This window comes from Stigmatopora nigra, chromosome 1 (assembly GCF_051989575.1).
Source record: "Stigmatopora nigra isolate UIUO_SnigA chromosome 1, RoL_Snig_1.1, whole genome shotgun sequence".
NCBI lineage: Eukaryota > Metazoa > Chordata > Actinopteri > Syngnathiformes > Syngnathidae > Stigmatopora > Stigmatopora nigra.
The window spans coordinates 17572426-17595154 of NC_135508.1; the positions used below are offsets into that span (position 1 = coordinate 17572426).

Here is a 22729-nt window from a genome sequence, read left to right on the forward strand (position 1 = left end):
ACCAAAAACATGTAGACTGAACAATAAAGTCCAGCATTCACTAGTTGTGTGGAAATATTCTGCATTTCACAACATAAATAAATATCAATTGCACATTTAATACAGTAGGCACAAGTTATTAACCTCCTTTCAGATAACAGAATTAGATTGTTAGTGCATGGTATGTACATGTGTTCTGATAGAAAATTTATACAACTGTGGTAAACGTGTTTCACCTGAAATGTGCAACAGGCAGCAAAGGTTTTGCCTATGTCCAAAATCCACTATACTCACGAGTCGCAGAGAGCTCTTGTAAATTTTATGTTTGGGAATGCATTATTAACCATGTTACGACGTGTTGCAAGCTCAAACTGTCATTTCGGTTTTCTCATTGACGAGAGATGAGTAATTTCCGTTCAAAGTTTTCTGCCATGTTTCGTAATGACGCTTGTGTTGTCATTCTAATCAAGGAAAAAAGACTCCGAGCCTTGACATACTGCCCATGTGGAATTCGCTGCGAGCAAAAAGAAAACATAAGCTTCACTCCACTCATTTTAGAGGACGCCGTTTTAAAATCTTACATTTTTCATTCACGACAACACGATAATTGAGTCAAGTTTCTCATTGCATGTACCCTGAAAACAATACGACAACAGTTATAATTGCCTCAGAGGTCTGCCCATCTGAGCTGGCACTCCAAGGATCCCGACGTAGACATACAGTAGATGCCCTCGCATGAGCCTATTCCAAAATATATATGCCATTTGTCATGGGTTTGGACAAAATGGGCTGGGGGCTTGGATTTTTTTATGCAGTCTTGGTGAGTCCTGGTCTATACATACAGCAGAATATATTTTCCGGTGATTTAGTTTGGGTCTGTTTTGCTTCAATCACTTAAACCATCGAAGGGCAAATGCTTATTTTTTCATTTACTAAACTGGACCGGGTGGGTGTTCATTCCCGTCAGCTGCTCTCATTCAAAATGGATTGGAAGACGAGCACCGTCATTGTAAGCCAATGTGTGAAATAAATAACCTATAATAGCTTAAATTACTTTTTTTTACACATCCAGTTTTTTTCCACATTTTGAATTTGTAGTTACCCAGTTATAAATATATATGTATTCTTTTTTAAATGGTTCAATAATATGAATGGGAATTTTAAGTATATCTTTTGTGGTACAAAGGCTGCAATATATATCAAGATAGCTTCTCTATTGCTGCGTTGATAAAGATTGTTCCATAATACGTTGATAAAAAGACTAATAAATTATTAACGTACAGTAATTATGCTTAATTTTGTCAAACTGTTTTAAATGTGTTGACACGGTGGACTGCATGAATGTGTCCTCAATTAGTTGAATGTCTTTGGGCGAGCATGAAGAGCAACTTAAAGAGATATGGTTGAGCATTAAATGGAGGGATCAATAACACTTTCATGACTTTGTGTTAAGTAGGGAACTACTTTTAATTTAATGTATCTTTAATAGTGGCCAGAGCTTATCGCTGCCTACGATTTTTCAGCAACAACAAAAATATGAACAGGAACATTTCTAAAACGTGACTTTAGGTGACACCTAGAAAGTTGTCCTTTAAAATGATTAAAAATGATTAATTCATCCCTTTTCTGTACAGTTTATCATTATGGGGTGCTGGAGCTTATCCCGTCTAACGATCAACAGCAGGCAGGGTACACCCTGAGTTGATTGCTATCCAATCGTAGGGCAGCGAGTCATAACTATTGCCAATTTTGAATCAGCCTACCATGCTTTTTTGGAGTTTGGGAAGGAATCCAGAATACTTGGAGAAAACCAACATTGGAGCAACAGGCAAACTCCACACAGGGAGGCTAGAGCCCGTGAGTAAACTGTTGATCTCAGAACTGTGAGGCGGACGTGATAACCACTCTATCACCGTGACCGAAAAAGTGAAATTGCTAGATACGCTGATGGCGGGCAATGAGTATGCCCATGTAGCACGCCATTACAGCATAAATGAATCTATTGTGCAGTACATAAAGAAATAAAAAGCGAGCATTCGGAAAACGGCAAGGATATCCTTTTCCAAGGATACAAAGTGAGTGGTAACCACTAGGAAGAAAATCATCGTTAAGATGGAAAATCGGTCTGGATCTCGGACTGGAGGGAGAAGAAAATACATCTTGATACCAACATGATTAAAACCAAAGTCAAAACCTTATAGGATAGCTTAGCCTAGTACTAGTGCCGCTAGTGAGCTTCGTGGTTTTATTGCAAGCAAAGGCCGCTTGAGAACTGTTTTCACTGAGTACACTATTTAAAGTATTTATATATTTTTTTAATATGTAGATTTAGATATTATTACATTACTGACTTTTCATATGCTCATAACTGTAAATTTAACAAATACACTTTTTGTCAAAACGTAGTAGGGGAGTAATAATTGAGGTGATCCAACTTTGCCATTTTTCTATTACCGCGACCATGTCTGGTCTACATTATCCACTAAATTTGAGGGATTACTGTACTTCGAGTTACTTGTACTGTACTACAAAACCATTAATTGAACTTATTTAAAAAGCATAAACTAGTCACTCTGTTTACATGTTGTGTAGCGCACTAAAATACAGGTCAGAGAAAGTAACGCTCTGTTTGAGTCAGGAGATTAAAAGACAAAATTATATACTAATGCATTAAAGGTAAAGGCTACACAGGAATGTAGCCAGCCCCACTGTTCTAGTGCTGCCATACAAAGCATGGCAAATAGAAAGCAGGTGGGGGCTCCAAAAACAAAAGATTAGTATTCCATGAATAACTTTGACCCAATTTGAATTTCTGAGTCTACTGTGTAAATTACATGCGCAGACAACATACAGCCCTTCACTCTCATCATTACATGAATCTTTAATGTGTTATTTTCATTTATTGTGATGCATGACGGGATCTATTTACTCTTTGCTTAAGATCTTTTTATCTTTTTATGCTTTTACTTATTCAACTGGGTCGCCCAATATGTGCAGTAGTTCTCTCACATGACTGTAGTGCAGGAAATTTGAGTTCGGTTCATACTCGGTGGAAGTATAATTGCGAGTGTGAACGGTTGTTTGTCTTTATATATGTATTCCCCCTTATGCACAAAGTCAGCTGGGAAAGGCTCCAGCACCCCGCAACCCTGACAAGAATAAGTGGTGGAAATGAATGGATTTATTTATTCAACTGTTTCATAATCTGCTTGTAGAATTGTATTTTCCATGATATGATAGTATTTCCAGTCTACTTCACTCTGGCCCCATGTTGATTTAACCACCAAATTGGGAGAACTGCACATCTTTCTTCATTCCCTCTCCCACACTATCCACCCACCACCACAACTCTCCAAGGCAGAGCTCTGAGCGTTTTTGTGTTTAGTTTTGTTTGCCTATATAAGTGTTCTCAATAATGTAGGGGCCCCTGACTTCTCATCCATACGATGGAGGCGCTGCGTGGATTTCATCTCCCCTGGGTGTTGGGAAACTTAGAATACAATGCTGCTCCAGCAAGCTGTGTTCAAACTAAGTTCTAAATCAAATATACCATGGACACCCATTGCCCTAGCCTAGAGGTTAACTGACAATGAGCCAAGTACAAGGTATGTAAATGGTGTGAACAGAGGGGCATGAAGGCTACCAGATGAGCATGTTATTTTTTTTCATTTCCTTACATGTGTAGGGACGAGCGCTGCCGGATAAGCCAACTTGTGGTGTCGCCACATCCACAAGGAGAAGATGACAACAGCTGCCAGCCCGACGATAGGAACCAAGGAGTAAAGCAAAGTGCTGAAGAGCTGGGGCTTCTGGGAATAGGGGTTGGATGTGGCTGTAAAAGAAGATGATTATAGTATTAAACATTTTATTGACCTAAAAAGCTTGACAATTGGCCACTTTTTTCTTCATGTGTGTACTAGAACTTGTTCACAAATTGCTGCTGTAATGGGGTAATCATATGAAATCATGCAGTTTATACTGGTGTCCTAAAATATTGGAGTAGTGATGCAGGCTTGCCATCAAAAGATTAATTTTTACTTCTGCATTAATACATTAAAGTGGCTGTTGTAACTATGACTAATGTTAGTGGAAGACTGATTTAACTAAAATTTCGGGGTGCACAAATGCTGTTTTTTCCACTCAATTTGGTTCTTTGGATATATTTTTAGATGTGCATCTAACTAAACAATTTAATAAAAATCTAAAACTAAAATTAGACTAATAATTGTAGTTGTAGATAATCAATCTAACAGCACACAACTGGAATCTATATATATTTCTATTGCATGCGTCATACATTTAACTTTTGATACCAGACTCAAATGAGTAGTTTACAACAAGAATGGAGGAACTGTGCTCAGTGTTCCAATACTTTTACAGGGCAGAGTTAATGCAAGCACATATATGCACGCAGCAGGACGAGCAAATCCTTCTTGTGACATCACTTAATCCTCTGGCCAAAAATAACAGAGCTCTGAACTGTGTCTGACCCCTACAGGAGGAGGGTGGTGCCTGATGATAGTGTGTGTCCTTCCATCACACAGACTCAGCCAGATTGGACCTCACTCGTCAGTGTCACTTTGGTCATTATCATTGTATTGGGAAAGAAGAGTGCACACTTTCTGACATCGAAGGACTCTTTCAAACTCAAATATTCACAAAGAGTCCACATCAAAAATACTTGATGTGACACCATATTCCATATTGATCAACACACAGTAGCTAAGTGTGGTAGGCTTAAAACCCGATTTAAATAATTTGGCAAATCATACATAAAGTCTACCCCAGGAATTAATCACTATTCTAGAAAGGGCCATAGTTGGTGCAGGTTTTCGTTCAAACCCATAAATAGGACAACTTTTTTAGCCAATTTTGTCTTACAAGTGCAATCAGAGGATTGTAGTCGGGGGCTTCTTAATTTCTGTAGAAATCTCATTGAATAAACTCCCTTGAGGACCAATTTATCAACCCCTGCCTTAAAGCAAATAAACAGTAGAAAAAAACAACTAGCTAAATATTCATAATACTAATTTATAGTGGCTGTATAATAATTAATCACACAGCATCTTAAACCTGTGTATATGTGTGTGTGTATGTGTGTTGACAGGACATACTGTAGGCTGTTGACTGCTGTGTGTCCCTTTGTGGGGGTGTATCAGGTGCGTATAAGAAGCGCTCATTGCACATGTTGCCTTCACAGCAGCAGAAGAAAACATCCGGATTCTCCTTCCTTTCCACACACTCATTGCTGGAAAAAAAGAGAAGAGGCATGCAGTGTCAAGAACATGTACAAGCATGGATGGCATTTATCAAAAATCAATTTGGGTTTACATAACATGAATTTTCATCTAATGTAACTTGTGTATTAGGTGTTATTGTTATAAGAACACACATAGCTAAAATCACCTGAATAATTTTACCACCGACCGACCCTGTGTTCAGAGTGTGTGCATGTCCAATTGTCCTGGGCAGTAGCGCATGAGGAGAGGAGGTTTAGCCCATCGACCCATACCTTTTCAGTCAAGTAGACTGAAATAAAACAGAATTCTATGGGCAATCCCTTAAACATGTCAACCTGCTTGTTATTCCCTTTTGTCAACACAATAGAGAACTCTGCTAAAATAAACTTGAGCCTGTGTTTACTGTACAATAACTCTTAGTCCTCCTTTTGTACATTCAGAGCCATAAGATAAAAGTCAGAGGAAGTGGCAGGAAGTGACTCTAGACTTGCGCTGGACTCTCCAGGGAGGCAAGACGGCGCCATCTCAGCTAGGGTTCCAAATCTATACTGACTGCACATTTGGCAGCCACCAGGAAACAGCAAATGATTTTGCAGTACAGAAAATACAATAGGAGAGCTCTTTACAATACAAAGAGTCCTCAACCTACAACGTTTTAAGTTACGTCACCAGGCCAAGAACGGAAGTCAGTTTTAACTCGAGAATTCTGTATACTATATACATTTTCATCTGAATTACTTGTGGTTGTTTGTCTCCTTGTGCCCTGCAATTAATTGGCAGGCAACCAATTCAGAGTCTCCCACATTTGGTGAACATAGTTGGCTGAGATAGGCCAGGTTTGTATTCACACCAGCCCAAAAGATGCTCATCACAAACTTTTAGGATTTGGTCTTAAACACAAATGGCAGGTGAGAATACACCTTAAGTCTCAAGTTTTAGAGGAGTTTGTTTGTTTATTGTCACCCATACCAGATAGGCACAAAGGTTGTTAAGCAGTGTCTGACATGACATCACAGAAATTATTTTACATCGAGGTCAGTATGGAAAGTGCAGTACGAAAGAGGAAAAAAAAAAGGTTTGTGTACGTTTTCAAAAACATAATATCATTACAGAATTGGGCGATAACACAGCCAGGTACTGGAATCGTGAGCAGCCAAAAAATAGTATTAGTGCAACACTAATGTGAACGAAGTTGCTGAAGAGGAAGCCACAACAGTCAATGCAAATTAGAATTATTGGTCAGGTCCATAAAAAGACATTTAAAACTCTTGATATAGAACCCCGCTTTTGCATACTTTCCCTGAGCATACCTGTCATAGCAATTGATGTCATCTAGCCAGCAGCCCTGCTTGACTACCTCTACAGTGCCAGAAATATTTTTCCACGTGGCAAAGCAGTGCCGCCTTTTGTCCTTATCACCATAGCATGGTTCAGTGCCACTGTGGTTGGTACGATCCTTTTCCCAGCTGGAGTTGTAGTAGCTGCACTCCTGAGTCTCTGAGCGTCCCAGGATTGCACCTGCAAGTAAGAAAATACCAAAAGTGTGAATGTCATTAGCCTTTTCCTAACAAATATAATTAGTTTTTCACTTTAACTAGACAACAGGCCACAAAAATGAAATGATCACCGCACTCCCTCACTCTTCATGATGGTTTTTTCTCTACTTTATCTAATTAAGCTCAGTGCGTCACAAGAAGACTTGAGTATGAAACAACCGTATGACTACCACAAATATAAAAAAAAACATCCCACTTCTACAATGTCCTTCAATAAAATGAAAAAACAAACAGATGTCTATTGTGTATGAAGAGATTGTCAAGTATGGGATCAGGTTTTTGCGCTAAAGCTCTGGATCCACGGTGGTCTAAAACAATTTATGGGTGAAGGGTCAGTGTTGGAGTTATTTTGTTTCACGACTTATCTTGATGTTAGAGAAAGGATAACATCCATTCTGGCCGCAGGTTTCTTAGGCATTTCGGTGTTCCTTTTTGTTAGTAAAGTTAATATTTAATAACTAAAGTAAAATTTAGTTTTTAAATGTTTTTATGAACTTTTAAAAAATGTTCCCTTCAATGCTGAGTTCTATTAGCAAGAGTGGCTTCTGGTTACGAGTTTCAGCGTGGATTTTCACGTTTTTATGAACTTTAAAAAAAATCTTTAGTGCGGAGTACAAGTAGCAAGCGGAATACAGGGGAGTTGCTTTCGCTTGCGAGTTTCAGCTGGGATTTTAACATTTTATGAACATTAAAAAAATAATAATAAAAATTAAAATTAAAAACAAAATTCCCCAGAAAATAATACTTAATGTAATGAAGCCACGAAAGTTGAACTGTGAAATGGCGAGGGATTACTGTGCATACATAGCTGGACACTCGCTCATTTAGAGGCCTCCATGATGCCCCACTTGGCCTTTGACACCAACATGTCCCTATCAGCCTATTAGCGTGCAGTGTCTATTCGACCAACTACTATATGTTCCCATATGTAGGGCCACACAAAGATTAAAGAATCCGCCTTTCATGCACGGTGCTAGTTTTCTAACAATGCTGATTTTTGCACAGCTCAATTTTTTTTCATTTTCTTGCCTGGTCAGGCTTTTTTGCGTGCACGAGGCAAACTGGAAGTACTTAACTTCAAGCCTGATAACGTAACTGTTTTGGATTGCAGGTTATCATATGAAGATGTCTAACTCTACTGTAAAAAAAAAAAATACAAATAAATTAAAAAAAGATCGCTGAGACTGACGTGGTCACAGACTCAAACAGTCTGCAAAATTCTTGGCCTCATGTCTTTTTGGTTGGTGTAGGCTGAGCCACCACAACCCCAGGGTAGGTTGTTGTGGCTACTGACATTATCTGACAAACCGCCTACACAAGAAAAAAAAAAGCTACATTACTGGGCACAAAGAAGCATATATTTTGGAAGGAAATTTTAGTCTGATTGGGTTAACAGGTTTGCAACAATGGAAATAAGTTTGAATTTGATCATAAGGTTAGCTGATAAAAAAAAAATGATTATATCTGCTCCTTTCCCTACAGAACAAGGACAATGGACCAAAAAAAACTGTCTTAGGCTAGCATCTGGATGAGTTTTAATGTCAATGCTGGATTGTGTGCCAACAACATGTTTCAAGGACCAGAATCCACTATTGTAATAAATCATTTACCAACCCAAACCTAACAGTAACCAAACAAATGTTTCAACCAGGGAAGAAAATCAAATGGTGTCGTGACATGGCAGCAACGACTGGGTGGGCTACATGGTTACAAAGGCTACACTCTTTCCATAGCCATGGTGAGAGGGGGCATTAAAAAGCACCATACTCAGCGGCTGAATTCAATCCCTTTAATCCTCACTGGTATGCTGCAGCGACAAATGCCCATTGGTCTCGACTTCAATAAGAGCTGATGGGCAGTACACAGGACAGGTCAGAGACGAGGCTATGCCCCCTACAGTGGAATAGAGCAGTTTGGGAGGAGAGCACACATCCGTGTCACTTCTGTGTCATGAGATGCGAATAGCGACCACATTCCAAACATTCTTTTGAACATGAGCTATTTAAAATGCCTCGTTATCTGTCTGAGTAAAAGAGACAGACCCTGTATAGCTCCCGCCCTGATCTTAAATTGGTTGGATTCATTTGAAGGGTGTGTAAAGTGCCACTTGGACTTTATAGCTGAAGTGTATGTTAAATTTGTGGTAATGCTGCTACAAAACCCACCTGCAGCACAGGCCATTATTCTTTATCAAACAGCAAATGAGAAGATCAGTGTAGGTAGGAGGGAAGCACAACAACATATGCGGTTCATACCATGCTTTGAAAGCTACACCAAAAGCACAACCACTTGTGTTGTCTCTCGTTAATATTTTTTTCCATTTCAGGATTTTAACAGGTGCCAATTCAGTTTCCACCTCGAATCTTAGTCCAATTTATATATACGTATATATATTTTAAATAAATAAAAAAAACAGGAAGTCCATTGGAGGTGGTTACATTGAGGGTTGAATCCCAGTTTTGGATATTCATGTGTCGAGGTTGCCTGTCTTGTGTGGGTTTTCCTCCCACATTCCAAAAAAACATGCATTGTTGGCTGGTTGAGCACTCTAAATTGGCCCTGGATTTGAGTACGGGCATGAATAGTTGTCCGTCTTCTTGTGCCCTGCGATTGGTCGGCCACTAATTGGCCCACACGAATAATGTCACTATATACAAATTCACGGTGATGCTGGAATTATCAGCATATGTTGACTTTGCAGCCTTGATGCTATGGAGGTTAGTCCTCTTCCTGTTGTGCGTTTAGGGAAAACAGCAGCAGTTCTTGCCTGGATGCAATTTATACAATTAAAAGAAAGGTAGACTAAACTGCCTTCCTGATGATGTTCAATCACCACATTAATATGATTATCCTGGCCAGGAGCACAGTAAAACTGATTAGATAGAATTTTGACCTCTACTGAATATAGTACATCTTCTATTAAACAAATGTAATCGGACATCACCAAACAGACTCCGTCAAGGTTAATTTTAACAAATGTGCAAACCAAGCAACATGTATTTTTTTAGTGTTAAGATCTGAACTTGAAGTTGTGGGGCACCTAGTTTTTCTGTTGAATCCTGTTAGGTAGGACCGATGGGAAGTGGTGATTCTTAATTTTTCATTTTGGGCTCCAAGAAAGATAAGTTCATTGAATTCAATATTTTTGTTAAGTTTTGTGCTTACAAGCATGTGTTTGTGAGGTTTGCCAGTTGCCAAACATTTGCCTCTTCCTCTATCGCCTACGCATTTGCCCTTCAGCAACAATAGTAAATGTTTTTGCAAGTTTGTTACTCTTTTTGGTGGCTTAATGAATAACTTCATCCTCGTTTTTCTCCTTTTTCAATTTTGTGAAAGTCTTCACATCTTTCGGAATAAAGAAATAGTACACTGATTATTTTTAAAGGGGTTAGTGGGTTGTGTATTGAGGACCATGGAACCATTTTCTTTTACATTTACAATCCGTCTCTAAATACCTGCGATTGGCTGGCAACCGAGGGTGCCCGGAGTTAACTGGGAAGGACTCCAGCACCCCTTAGGATATATATAACACTCTCACACAAACTTTTTCACCAATCAGTGTCCAGCCTTGAGTGGCCAATCAGAAGCGTGGTGCAGCTGTACATCATTGTGCTAAAAGCAAGACAGCGGAGTAACACAGTGGCCCCCAAACTTATTTTTACTGCGAACTGGTCAACGCCTGCTTATATTCCCCATGGTGGGTTAGTTCAAGGACGAGGGCGAGATTATAACAGCTGTGAAAAGAGCTTTACTTGTTTGGGCCTGGAAGTGTTAGAGCCCCTTTTTGAGTGTGCCAAAGGGAAACCTCAAGAAAGCACATTTATGAAACGGCCCTTCCCACATACACAATGAATGTGTTCCCGTGCAGAAAGCTGCGCACTGACGTCGCTCGTCTGAAAAGGCCTTTCTGCCCACTGCACACAAAACACCATGGCATTGCGCCATCCGCACAAAAGCTGATGCCGCTGGTCACCCAACGCCAACCGCCCTTGGCACTGCCACAGAAAGAAAATAGTTTTTGAAACGTACTTGCCGTCCGCTGGCATATTTGTTTTATGAAAATCACAAGCGCAGGTGAAACAGTGTTGAGAGAACTGGAGGACTAGTAAAATGTAGGTGTAATTAGGCTAGAGACCGTATTTCTGATCGGGGCACCATGTCGCCAGATGATAAAAAAGTTAAAAACAAAGTAATTACAATTTTTTTGGTAAGCCCTTCTCAGTTGTTATTATAAGTCACAGAGGATTCTACGGGTTTGCAGTGAAGACCACTGAGGGGATGAGCTAAAAGTCTACCCAAATCGAATCGCAATATTTTGACCAAAAAAATAAATATAAAAATCATAGTTGGGCTTTTTTGTGTGTGTCAATGTCGTGCATCTGTATTCCATTCGTGTATTTCAGTACAGTATGCTTTTAGAGAAGTAGATGCATCTGATGAAACTATGCAATCATTGCACGACTTACAACAGGCAGCAAAGCATGAGAAAAGAAACAACAGAATCTATTGTAATTCATAGTTAAACCAAGGACGCATGTGTGCAACTCACAGTAGAGGAGGGAATCCCCAACAAACGTAATACTATAGCACAATTAGGAATAAGGTGTGTCAAGTATGCAAAACCTGATGTATGACAGAGTGCCACCCCCGCACAGATGCAGTACATCACTGAAAAAAACAACAACAACAGCTGACCACATTTGTGGGTACCATTTTTTCATTAAAATGCAGTAACTGCAACAGAGCTCTCCAAATTAAGTATCTTGGATGGGCGGTGCCTTTTCCGGCCTGCGTGCAAGTCGAATAAACAAGGAAAATTTACACTCTTGCAGACCTTCCTTGAACATCTAGCAGTGCTATCTGGGATGTTTGTGTACATGGCCAAAAGACAAGAAATAATGTTTTAAAGGTTACTGAGTCTGGAAGGTGGAAACTGTCAACATGGGTGGACTTCTCGCTGGCTGGCATCGCATAATTAACTAAATGCAAATCCACTAATTAACTATTTCAGGTGGAAGGTTCAGATGGCACAACCATTTCCTCTGCTAATATATTACAAAATACTGGGATACCATGTGAATGAGAAATAATCTCTTGTAAAATGAGTTGATTATAAGCAGTCTGATGTCAGCGGGGTTAGCACAACAGGCTCACTGTTCCGAGATCGAGGGTTCAATTCCAATTTAGGACATTGCATGTTCTTCCAAGCCTTGTATGTTTTTTCTCCGGGTATTCGCAGAAAAAAAAGGAGCACCTCAATCTGGAGCACAGATTTCATTTTTTTTAAGTCATGACATCAGTGTTGTACATGAGGATATCAAAACGCAGAAATTGCAGAGAGGCATGTGTTTCCTCATCGCAGGTGATATCCAGTATAGCAAGTTATTTTTTGTATATTTGCAAAAACACGCAAACACTATGAAAATGAATTACACGTTCCAAAAAGTTTTGCATATTCATTTAGAAAGAAAAAAAAGCCAGAGGTCAATAATTGGTGCTAGGACGTTTGGTCGCCGGTCTTTTGGTCGCCGTTAGGGTTAGAGTTATGGTTGTCAAATGTACTTAGATATTAATTGTTAATTGATTGATAATTTAATTGTGCTGCACAATGTTCAGATGAACATGAGAATGAAATTGTGCCAAAGGTCTTTTCACATCTTTTGAAATGCATCTCTGCTCAGCCTTCACCAGGTCATGTGGCAGAACACAGACTTCCTGGACTGGTCAGGTCAGAGTATCCTTGCCATGCTAATGTAACCTTACACCGGTGAGCGGGAGGATCGATGTCTTGACAAGACTGCTGCATTGCAAGAGATTTTTAAGCATCCAGGAGTCTCTCTAGCAAAATTATAAGTCTTGGGACATTCATTCAAGATCACCACATCAGCTTAACCTTGTTTGTGTAGAGAAAATGACGTTAATATCTAATGAACACAACTGATAGGCAATTGCAACAGGGCCGAGTATAATCAATTGCAGATTTAAGCAAAGATGCATAAGACAAATCCGCTAACAAAAAAATCATGTTTACCTTGATCACACAGTTCTGTTTTCTGAGGACAAGTGAACATATAATACCATGAAATTAAAGAATTATACAAAACATGTCATTTATGTAAGTACTATATGCGTACCAACATGCACTACAATAACATATCACTTTCTTTTTTGGTCACCTTTAAAGATTTAAATCTGGAGTAGAATGAATCTTGTCAAATAACAATTATTGCAACCAACAGCATAGTAAAGAAATGCTTTTAAACAAACTCAAAGAAAAGTCTAGTCAACACCACAGCTAGGAATATCTGTAACTTACCCAAACTGGCCTTCTTACAAAACACTATAATCTTAACAAAAAAATCCCCTATTTTTAAAAGTCTGCATTCCTCTCCAACTTGTCAGTGCTCTTTTCTGCGAAAATAAAAAATACAGCTAACTCCAGAAAACCATAAGTAGAAACAAAAAGAGAGAACTTGGAGGATAGATGGACATACACAACTAAAGAGGCAATACAAATAGTTTAAGATCAGATCTTAAGTCAACTTATTGAAAAGTTCATGAATTATAGCCATCTCTGCTGTAAAGATGAACTTTGCACTCTGTCATTTAGATAGCTACCTGCCTGGTGAAAGATGAACATTTTATATATATATATAAAAATAATATGCATTCTAGATGAACTTTAGCAGGCAGTGCGGTCTTCAGCGGAGTCCTACACACTTTATTTAGACGATGAATTAACTGTGTCATGAACAGGATAATTGGAGTTATTACTACATGAAAACAATACAGTTGTTTGTGTAGATCAAGGGAATCAAACTGTCAGTGACCTTTGCAACATAACAGTTTGTCATTGACTGAGCTTAATCAACAGCTGCTGGAAACATTTTGCATACAAACACAGAGATGCAAAAATATTGAGAAGATAAAATGCTGCAACATTACTTTCCTGGAAATTCATAAGTCCCCAACCAACCAGTATGCAATGATCTCCTGTACACTGCAAGTCATTTTGTACATTTTCTAGTTCTTCGTATGCAATATGAACTTATAATAACTAGTAGATTGTATCGTATATACCTATATGCAATTGATAAAGTTTTAAGGAGGGAAGGGCGAAAAGGGGGAGGGTGTCAATCAACAAGGACCACAAGCACCGATGCCGGGATGAGCTTTTCACACCCAGCCGTTCTTCCGTGGGGTTGCATTGCACCGCATTCAGCACAGATAACAACCCGCATACTTTGCACACAATGCGCACATGAACGCAAACCTAAAGTAGAATCCTTTGCACCCACCTGAAGAACAGGAGATGAGGAAAACGGCGAGGGCCAGTTTGGTGGCGTCTCCCATTTTCCATTCGAATTTGATCGTCCGACTAAAAAAGTAAAAATAAAAAAAAACGATGCGACTGCAAGAAGAATATAAAAAGAGAAAAATCCACCCCGCTGCGAAGTCAAAAGCCGGTTTGTCTCTGCATCTTTGCAATGCGATAAATCCAAAGATATCCCGGGTAATGCAAGCCTCTCTACTCCGAAAGAGGGGGAGGGGGTTCTTGGTATTTCCACGTTTACAGATGAGCAATGGAGGACGATTTTTTTCTTGGCATTCAAGCCAATGCTAGCATATGTTTGACATGCTGCAGCATCGTTACGAACAAACGTGGCTTTGTTGGAACGACTGTTTTGTCAGAGTAGCGGGAGAGAGAACGCAGCTACGGCTGGACAGAGGCAATATCCATCGGACTGGAAATCAAGCACACACCGTCCTCCAATCAAACTTGTCCTGGGTGAAGCGCTGTAGCATTGCATTAAAACGTCAAATCGGCAACAATTTCCCAACACCGGATCACCCCGAGTGCGTCGATGTTTGTCCAACTCCACGCAATAGCCACAATATTGCTCAATAGTCCGACAAGGCAGGCAGGCCAAAGCTGAAGCTCGTTCCGCCGCTCCAGAAGGGGGAAAAACAGCGCCGACTGCGAGACGCTCTCCGTTTAAACCTCTTTAACAGACGCCCTGGTCGAAATATTCTCGACAAGATAGACGTATATGACAAGTGCAATCACGGAAAAACCCCGATCCGGGCAACTATTATGGCTTTCGAATTGAGGACGCGCCGCTTTCCTCCTCCAAAGTCCGCCGCCGCCTCTCGGTTTCTGGTCGGGACAATCCAAAATGGCGAATAGAGCCGCAACAAGACATGGATTATGACACTTCCGCTGAATCTTTTCAGAACAAAATACTAGATATTAAAAAAAATCCATCGCTGTTCCGAAATTCAATCATTCTCCTATGTATCAAACATTTTATATATTTAGAAAAAACTCCAGATTGTATATTGTTATTCTCCTCGTGAATATTTTGCCAGAAAAGTATATTAATCATTTAACTTCCGGCAAATGTTCTATAAATTCCCGTGAACTTGATGGAAATAGTTCAGGAGCGATGGATTGTTTTGTTCGAGGTTGGTTGGTGCTTCTGTACATTGCGGTTGCCATTGTGAGCAAGGAGGTCCTTTAAATCCAAAGTATGTACATAGTGGACCTTTCTACTCTTTCACTAGCTCTCGAGTCACGTTAATCCACAATCAAAGTCCTTTTCTTCGTCTTATGTGCTCTTACTTCACTTCTTGAGCAGTCCAATTGCTTTCAAATTAACCCTCTGGAGGAATTTAAACAGATTTCTGAATAAAAATAATTTAATTTGTATGTTTTGTATATTATTGGTCATATTGGGCGTATATTCCTTAAATTGGCAAAAGGATGGGCACTATAAATTTCATTGGACTGGTTAAAATAAATTGTGTATTTTCTGTATTTAAAAAAAAAAACACTAAATATCCAGGACCAGTCTGCATTATTTTCCTTCTCATTCTTTCTGGAATTTGCAGCATTCTCTATGGTTTGATGACAATTTTGGATGTGGAAGGAAACTGGAATACCCAGAAAAAAAAACGGGCACGAGGAATCATATAGACTTAAAAGGAAAGCCACAGCCAAGGATTGAACCCTTGAGCTCCAAATGTGGGGCAGTGCAAACCACACAATGTGCTGCCCTGTAGGGTTATTTGAAAGTGTAAATTGTTGATGGTTGTGAACATGTATTTGTTTATATGTATAATGTGAACTGCTGGCAACAAATCGGTGTCACCCAAAGTGGATTGGACTAGGCTCTCGCACAAGTACAACACAGCAAATGGACGGATTGCCTTGTAAATGATACAAATTGAAGGCCTGTCAGTGGCATCATACGTGTCTCTTTATGTTAGTGAATGGAAATTATGTCTGTTCAAATAGCCTGCATCCTAAGCATATGCCATGATGTTGTCACCTCCTGAATTAGGTTTTGACATAAGGTTCCTTGCTCTGTAATAAATGCTGAGAATACCATGCAGGGCAGATATAGGCTTGGCCCATCCCCAAATCTGCGTGACACTAATCTCTCTAATAGCCTGGAGCAGATCTCAAACATAAGCGCTGCTAAGCAATTAGGGGGTCAAAGGTCTCAGGGGACCTTCTGCCAAGATGCAAGCTGAGTCACCTCTTCTACATTGGGGTGTTACCTTTCATTTTCAGTAAAACACACATTTCTGTACATAGCTTCAGGCACCAACCCTTTTAAGGTGAGGAGTTCATTTTGCCTTAGATGAATTTTCCTTTGCAGTGAGTTAGGAAAATGATTTAAACAGGCTATTAGAATCCAGGATGAAATATTCAATTATATTTCACACATTTTAGTGTGAGTTTAATAAGCAAGATGTGTTCATTCCAACCCTAAAAAGATGGATAATGAGATTACCTACTGAGAATAGATTCCTCTATATTGCAGCACAAGCCATTGCTGTAAATATAAAAATTCTATGTAAATAGTTTTACCAATTTAAGTATTTCAAAACTAAATAAAAATGTTTACCATTCATTTAACGTATGACCTTATTAACTAAAATAAATGTCACCAGGGGAAATAAGAGTAAAGGCCACCTGATGGTGTAGTGATTCACTCACCTGACTTTGGTGTGGCTAGGACCGGTTTGATTTCCGCGCCACTGGCGGTATGATTGTGAGTGTGAATGGTCATCTGTTGGCTGAATGGCAATCAGTTCATTTGTCATTGGGGGCCTCTTTAAATTTACCATATTGTTTCATTTTTTTAAATGTAATAAAAGGTATGTTTACTGTTCATATGCATTTGCATATCCCTGATGATTTTTGGGCATTTTACAGGTTACTTCTTGGTTATTCAATGTTTGTTCGACCAAATAATTTACATTCATTGCCAATGCGGAAGGATTGCCTGAATGTTCGCTTTGTAGCGAGAAGCTTACAAATAACCAAAATAATCATGTATTAAGACATCTACAGTTAAGGCATGCTAAATTTGCAGCGGAGTACTCGGTTGGGAAAGAGAGAAAAAGTGCTATTGTATTACTTCTGGAGAAATTAGAGGAGCCCAAAAATAGACTCTATTACTGCTGCATGCATTGTTGCAACCCAGAAGATAATAAAACGTGGAAACCGTTCACAGATTGGGACGGGTCACGTTATGCATGATGCATGTTGTTGTGGTTTTGTCGAATCCTCAAAATAAACAAGCATCATAATCGTATTTCTTTATTTTATTTCTTTAATTTCATCAAAGCAATGAAACATGATTTATTAATATTGGAATTAAGTTCATCTTGAGGCGGCATTGTACAACAGAGCAGTCACGTGGTGCGTCATTCTCTACAGAATGCATTGTAAAATAAACATTTAATAATAGATGCTCATGATGTAGACAACATAGTCATTTTGATGTTAGACTGGCTTTCATAGTTTTATTATAAGGCTTTATTTTTTTGCTGCTACAGACATATTTGTTTTTTTTCGTCCAATAAGGCTCTTTCCACAATTTGAGTTGCCCAATCCGGCCACTTCAGGCCTTACCTTTGACACCACCTGCAATCTAACCACAGTCAATAGCGTTGACTATAAAATCAGTAGCATTCAAGTGAATAAATAATTCTGTCACGTCCATTATTTTGGTGTTCAAATACTTGACAAAGCTGTCGCTCTGAAAAGGAAATGACAAAAGGGACTTTAAGAAACCTAATAGGAAACAGACATTCTACCTTTGAGGGAGGAACACTTTTAGCTATGCTTTTAGAGATTTGCTGTCCAGTTCATCCCATTACTCAACTATCAGATGCCAAATCCCCTCTAATGGCATTACACGTGCCAGAATTACGTATGATGATGCTCACTAATGAGAGTTCAGCAGATACCTTACTGGAACCAGCGGCCCCATTGCACAGAGCAGCCCTCAGGCTTAATGGACTCAGTATTGAGTGTCAGGGGAAGTCAAATTTATTGACAAAGGGCTTTTAACAAAAGCAGGTACCTGGCAAAGTGCATTGCAGCAGAACAAAAGATGTAAATACACCTAAATGTGAATACATGTGTTTTAGCATTAATGGGTTAGGTTTAAAATATTTCCATAATGTGTCAGTTGAGAGGAAATAGAATGTTATATCTTCAAATATATAGGATAAATAGACAAGTCGTCCAAATCTGGAAGTTACTGCCAGGTTACCCGCATTGGACTTTACAAAGTGATTCATCCACTTAGAAAGATTACCTTAATGCAAACATTTTCCCATTTCTATTTTCAACATTCATGTGCATTAAAATACGAGGATTTCTAGAGAGACATAAAGCATATACGTTTGCTTCAAACCAGTGGAAAATTCATTTAGGAAGCTTATTTTTGTTTGCTACATTGCCAGAGTGATTTAATGTCTTTACACACATTCTGAGCCCTGCCCATCCTGTTGTTTCCGAATGAATGATCTTTCTCATTGACTATATTCTGTTTAGCCCTGCAGGCTGATCGACAGCTATAAACAAAGCACAGTGGAAACTGCCTAATTACTAAAAACAAAAATTCTCGGCATGTATTTGTACATATCCATTTCGGGAATTAAATTATAGAGTAAAAATTAGCCTTTGTCTTTAAATTGTATGCTCCTGTGGCTTTTGAATAAGAACCGGTCTGCTTTTTTTCAATGAGAGCACACAAAGAGGAAAGTGGTGGTTGGTCGTTTAATGTTAAAGATGACAGCAATGCAAAATTAAGCATAAAGCACAGATTTAATTGCTGATATGGTCATTCCTGTGGTGTGCCTGACATACTATACAGCTGATTTGTTTTGTAGTTCTGCTACTTATATATGAGTGAAATGTTACAAGTGGACTCCATCTTTGTGTGATAAAAGGAAGAACAAGGAATGAGAACTTCCAATACATTCAAAATCCTCTATAACAACAATTTTAGAAAATGAAGGTGAGGGGGAAGCAATTCATTACTAAATTAGATTGATTATATGAGATTTTTATAGGCAATATTTCATATAAAATGAGGTAATAAAATGTGTTATGATCATCAAAATCATTGCAAAAGTCACCTTTTCAATGATCAATGTAAGGTTTTTCTTGCCTTGAATTAGACTGCAGTATGATCTTAACTAACTGTGAAGAGTTTGAGACTTTTAACTCATTCACTGCCAAATAGCATTCACAGAGTAAGTGTTGTGCCATTTAGGGAATTTATATTAAAAATGTAAATATATTGAATACTGTCAGCCTGTATCATGGTTTAGTTGATTTAGGCCATACCATCCATGATGGCCGACCGTTATCGTATGTTCAGACTGGATAGTGGATGTTTACAACAAAATGAACTGAATGCACGCATTGTTTTAATCAAGAAGACGGCTCGAAGGCTATTTTAAACAGTTTTAATATCAACTGACTTTATTTTATTTTTACATTCTTACAATGTTAACATTACTTTTTTTGTGAGCTGAAAGCTTTGTCTCCCACTTAAATCATGTTATGTCACAGATGGAAGGAGAAATATTGACATTGTCAAGAAAAATTCATACATTTTCGTAACATTAAATGATATTTGTTTTTAACTATTGTCTAATATGTATTGCTAGTGTATAGGGACTCAAAGAAGAAATACCAGTAATCTTGTTCTCTTATTTTCGAAGCTTCACTAGCCTTAACTAATGCTCTAGAACTGGGGTCGGGAACCTTTTTTTTTACAGAGAGCCTTAAACAATTCAAATTTTCAAAGGTTATTCATTAAAATTTAAAAGTAAACACGTAAAATGTGTGCATTTGTTAGTCATTTCACCACTTTTAAAGTACAAAGTCTCTGAATTATTTTGTCAACATTGTTGTACTGTTACTAATCATTGAGGATCAATGTGAGTATGCATGAAGAAGGGTGTAATGAAAATAAAATAAGAATAAAGTGGCGCTAGAAGTAATGTCAACGCCACTGTGACACTTTTGGTGCCTTTGGGACTCAGCTTTCTCACCAGCGATTTCCATATTTTACATCACAGGTTGGTGGAGAGACATATGCACCCACCCAAAGAGCCACATGTGGTTGCCGAGCCATAGGTTTCCTACCCCTGCTTTAGAATTATGACTGTGTATTATTATCCTGTTTGCGTGCGACCAGCCTGAGTGACAGCCTCAAATTTTGCGTGCAGTGTGCTGCAAATATGAGTCGGCATGGCCAGGCTAGTTTGAAAGTAACACCAGGTAAATGTGAGCATGACGAAACAGTTGTGCAATTAGCCCTCGCTATTTGTGGAATGTAACCTAATACACTGAAACCTTTATAGACAAGTTGTTCCCGGCATTCGTGAAGTGACTGTAGCAGTGAGGGCAGGCATTCAAAATCAAAAGGAGGCCATGTTTTTAAGGTGTTGAACTCTGAAATGTAGTCAGAATAGTTCTAGAATTAGTGACTGCTGAGCTTTTCATTTCATTGCGTGACTATTAGAGTAGTATGTGAAGGTATTTAAATGCAAACGCACGGCGGCACAGCCAGCACGGCATGTTTGTTTTACTGTAAGTCCGTCCCACTGCTTGTTACTGCCTTCTGTTGCCATCCAATGAGACTTTGCAAAGGCTGGTTTGGCTTGTCAGCATTGCTGTAATCCCCACGGTGTGTGTGCACGGGCAGAGGGGGTCGTGAAGTTTGAAATGTAGTTTTAGATAATAGTTCTAGAGCAGGCAAAAATGTTGGAAGAGCCAAATTAGAAGAAGAAAAACAAATGTCTGGAGCTGCAAAAAAGAAAAATAAGCCATATAATGAAAGGCAACACATGCTTTATGTATCTATTTTAGCCTATTATCAAAATGACTAAATTGGCTACAAATACATTGAGCATTCGTGTTTAAATGTTTATTTTCCCTGCAGTGCATTATGTAGAGAACGACTTATCACGTGACTGCTCTGTTGTTACGATGCCGCCTCATGTTCATTCATCATTCATTTTCCATACCACCCATCCTCGAAAGGGTTGTGGGAGTTGCTGCGACCTAACCCAGTTGTCTTTGGGCAAAAAGCAGACTACACCCTAGATTGGTCACCAGTCAGCCGTCGGGCACACAGAGACACAAATGACCATCCACTACCCCAATCATACCACCATCAGCAGGAATTGAGCCTGCTCTAAAGTCAGGCGAGTGAACCACTACACCACGAGGTATGATTGAGAGTGCAAATGGCGCCAATCTGTGTGCCTTACCACTGTCTGGTCTAGGGTGTAGTGTGCCTTCGCCTGCAGTCAACTGGGATAGGCTCCAGCAACCTCCGGAAACCTTGTAAGTATGTGCGGTTGGGATGATAATGAATGAATGAATGAGAATTCATTTGTCACACATAAATCGAGGCATTTCGACTCAAACACAAACTAACATCAGTCATTCTATGATAGTGCTTTTCAATTATCATCTGTTGTTGTTGGACTTTTAAATGTCATACATACAGCATCTCTATATTTTTTGTGTATGTGGTGCACATTACATTTAGCTTTCCTCTTTTGGCATTTGAAACAAAACCAAAAATGTTGCTGTGTTGGAACGGAGCTTTCTTGTGTTTTGTAAGCACGCACCTCTTATGTGGGTGATTTGTTTTATAGGAGCCAAGGGCTTGAGGGAGTGAGGGAGGAGGCTTAATGGGTTCAGAGATGGTGACATCAGTGGTGGTTTTGGCGCCACTTATCTGCACGGGATCTCCCAGTTTTCTCTGGCATTTCCTGAAATGGGTCACATATAGTCCAAATAAAGAGGTTTGCTAACCATTATGCATGTACTGCACACTTGAGGAGAAATGTTTTGATGAACATCTCCAGTAAGTTACTGCTCATGTGATACAAAAATACATTTTCTTCCTTCAGGCACCCATTAAAGAGTCATGATGAAGGAGCTGGCGACACGTTTGATCTTAATTTTAACATGTCGAGTGTCTCTGATGTATCACTTGGACTACATCGTATGCTGTGAGATAGTGTCTTAAGATATCCCTGAAGGGATATTACATGCTTCAATAGAAATTTATTGGTTAACAGTCTATTTTCAGAAACTGAAATTACTGATTTAATTGCATGAAGCAGGCAAGGGTTTACCTCCCTTCAGAAACACAACATTTTACAATCATTTTCTTCTTTTTTCTAAGCATGTCTTATTGAGCCATTTAGACACAGAGATTGGATGGGCTCCAGCACCCCAGCATCCCTTACGAAGATAAATTGAATAGATGGGGAATGAATGAAAAAATTCTCAAATGTACCGACTTTTTACTGAACGTATGCATTATTTTGTGTGGCCCGGGAGAGTAAATTATGAGTGCCGACTTTCTGTCTTAGGATCAAATTAAAATGAAGAGTATAGATATATATTAAATTTCCTGATTTTCCCCCTATTAAATCCATAATTGTATTTTTTTAATCAATTTCTTCTGTGATTTTAGTTCAAAAATCCTTTTGTAAAATCTATAAATATTTTTAAAAAAGCAAAAAGTAAAAAAAGTAAAAAAAATGTTTTAGATCTCTACAAAACTTAAAATTCAGGGCCTTTAATCCAGTTCATTTAATCCATTTATTAAAAAA

General features: G+C 38.9%; 1 protein-coding gene across 4 annotated transcripts in view; it reads right to left on the minus strand.

The window, feature by feature from the left end:
- Nucleotides 1-14956, minus strand: part of acvr2ab (activin A receptor type 2Ab) — a 31284-nt gene extending 16328 nt beyond the window's left edge. For 3 of the 4 annotated variants that reach the window (XM_077727845.1, XM_077727855.1, XM_077727837.1), the window contains exons 1-4: nucleotides 14074-14956; nucleotides 6530-6737; nucleotides 5094-5227; nucleotides 3657-3811 (exon numbers count right to left, since the gene is read on the minus strand). In XM_077727845.1, the coding sequence (XP_077583971.1) occupies nucleotides 3657-3811; nucleotides 5094-5227; nucleotides 6530-6737; nucleotides 14074-14128 (552 nt within the window). In that variant the 5' untranslated portion in view covers nucleotides 14129-14956. The remainder of the gene's footprint in view (nucleotides 1-3656; nucleotides 3812-5093; nucleotides 5228-6529; nucleotides 6738-14073) is intronic. The other variant, XM_077727864.1, reaches the window with a different exon arrangement.
- Nucleotides 14957-22729: the final 7773 nt, after the last annotated feature.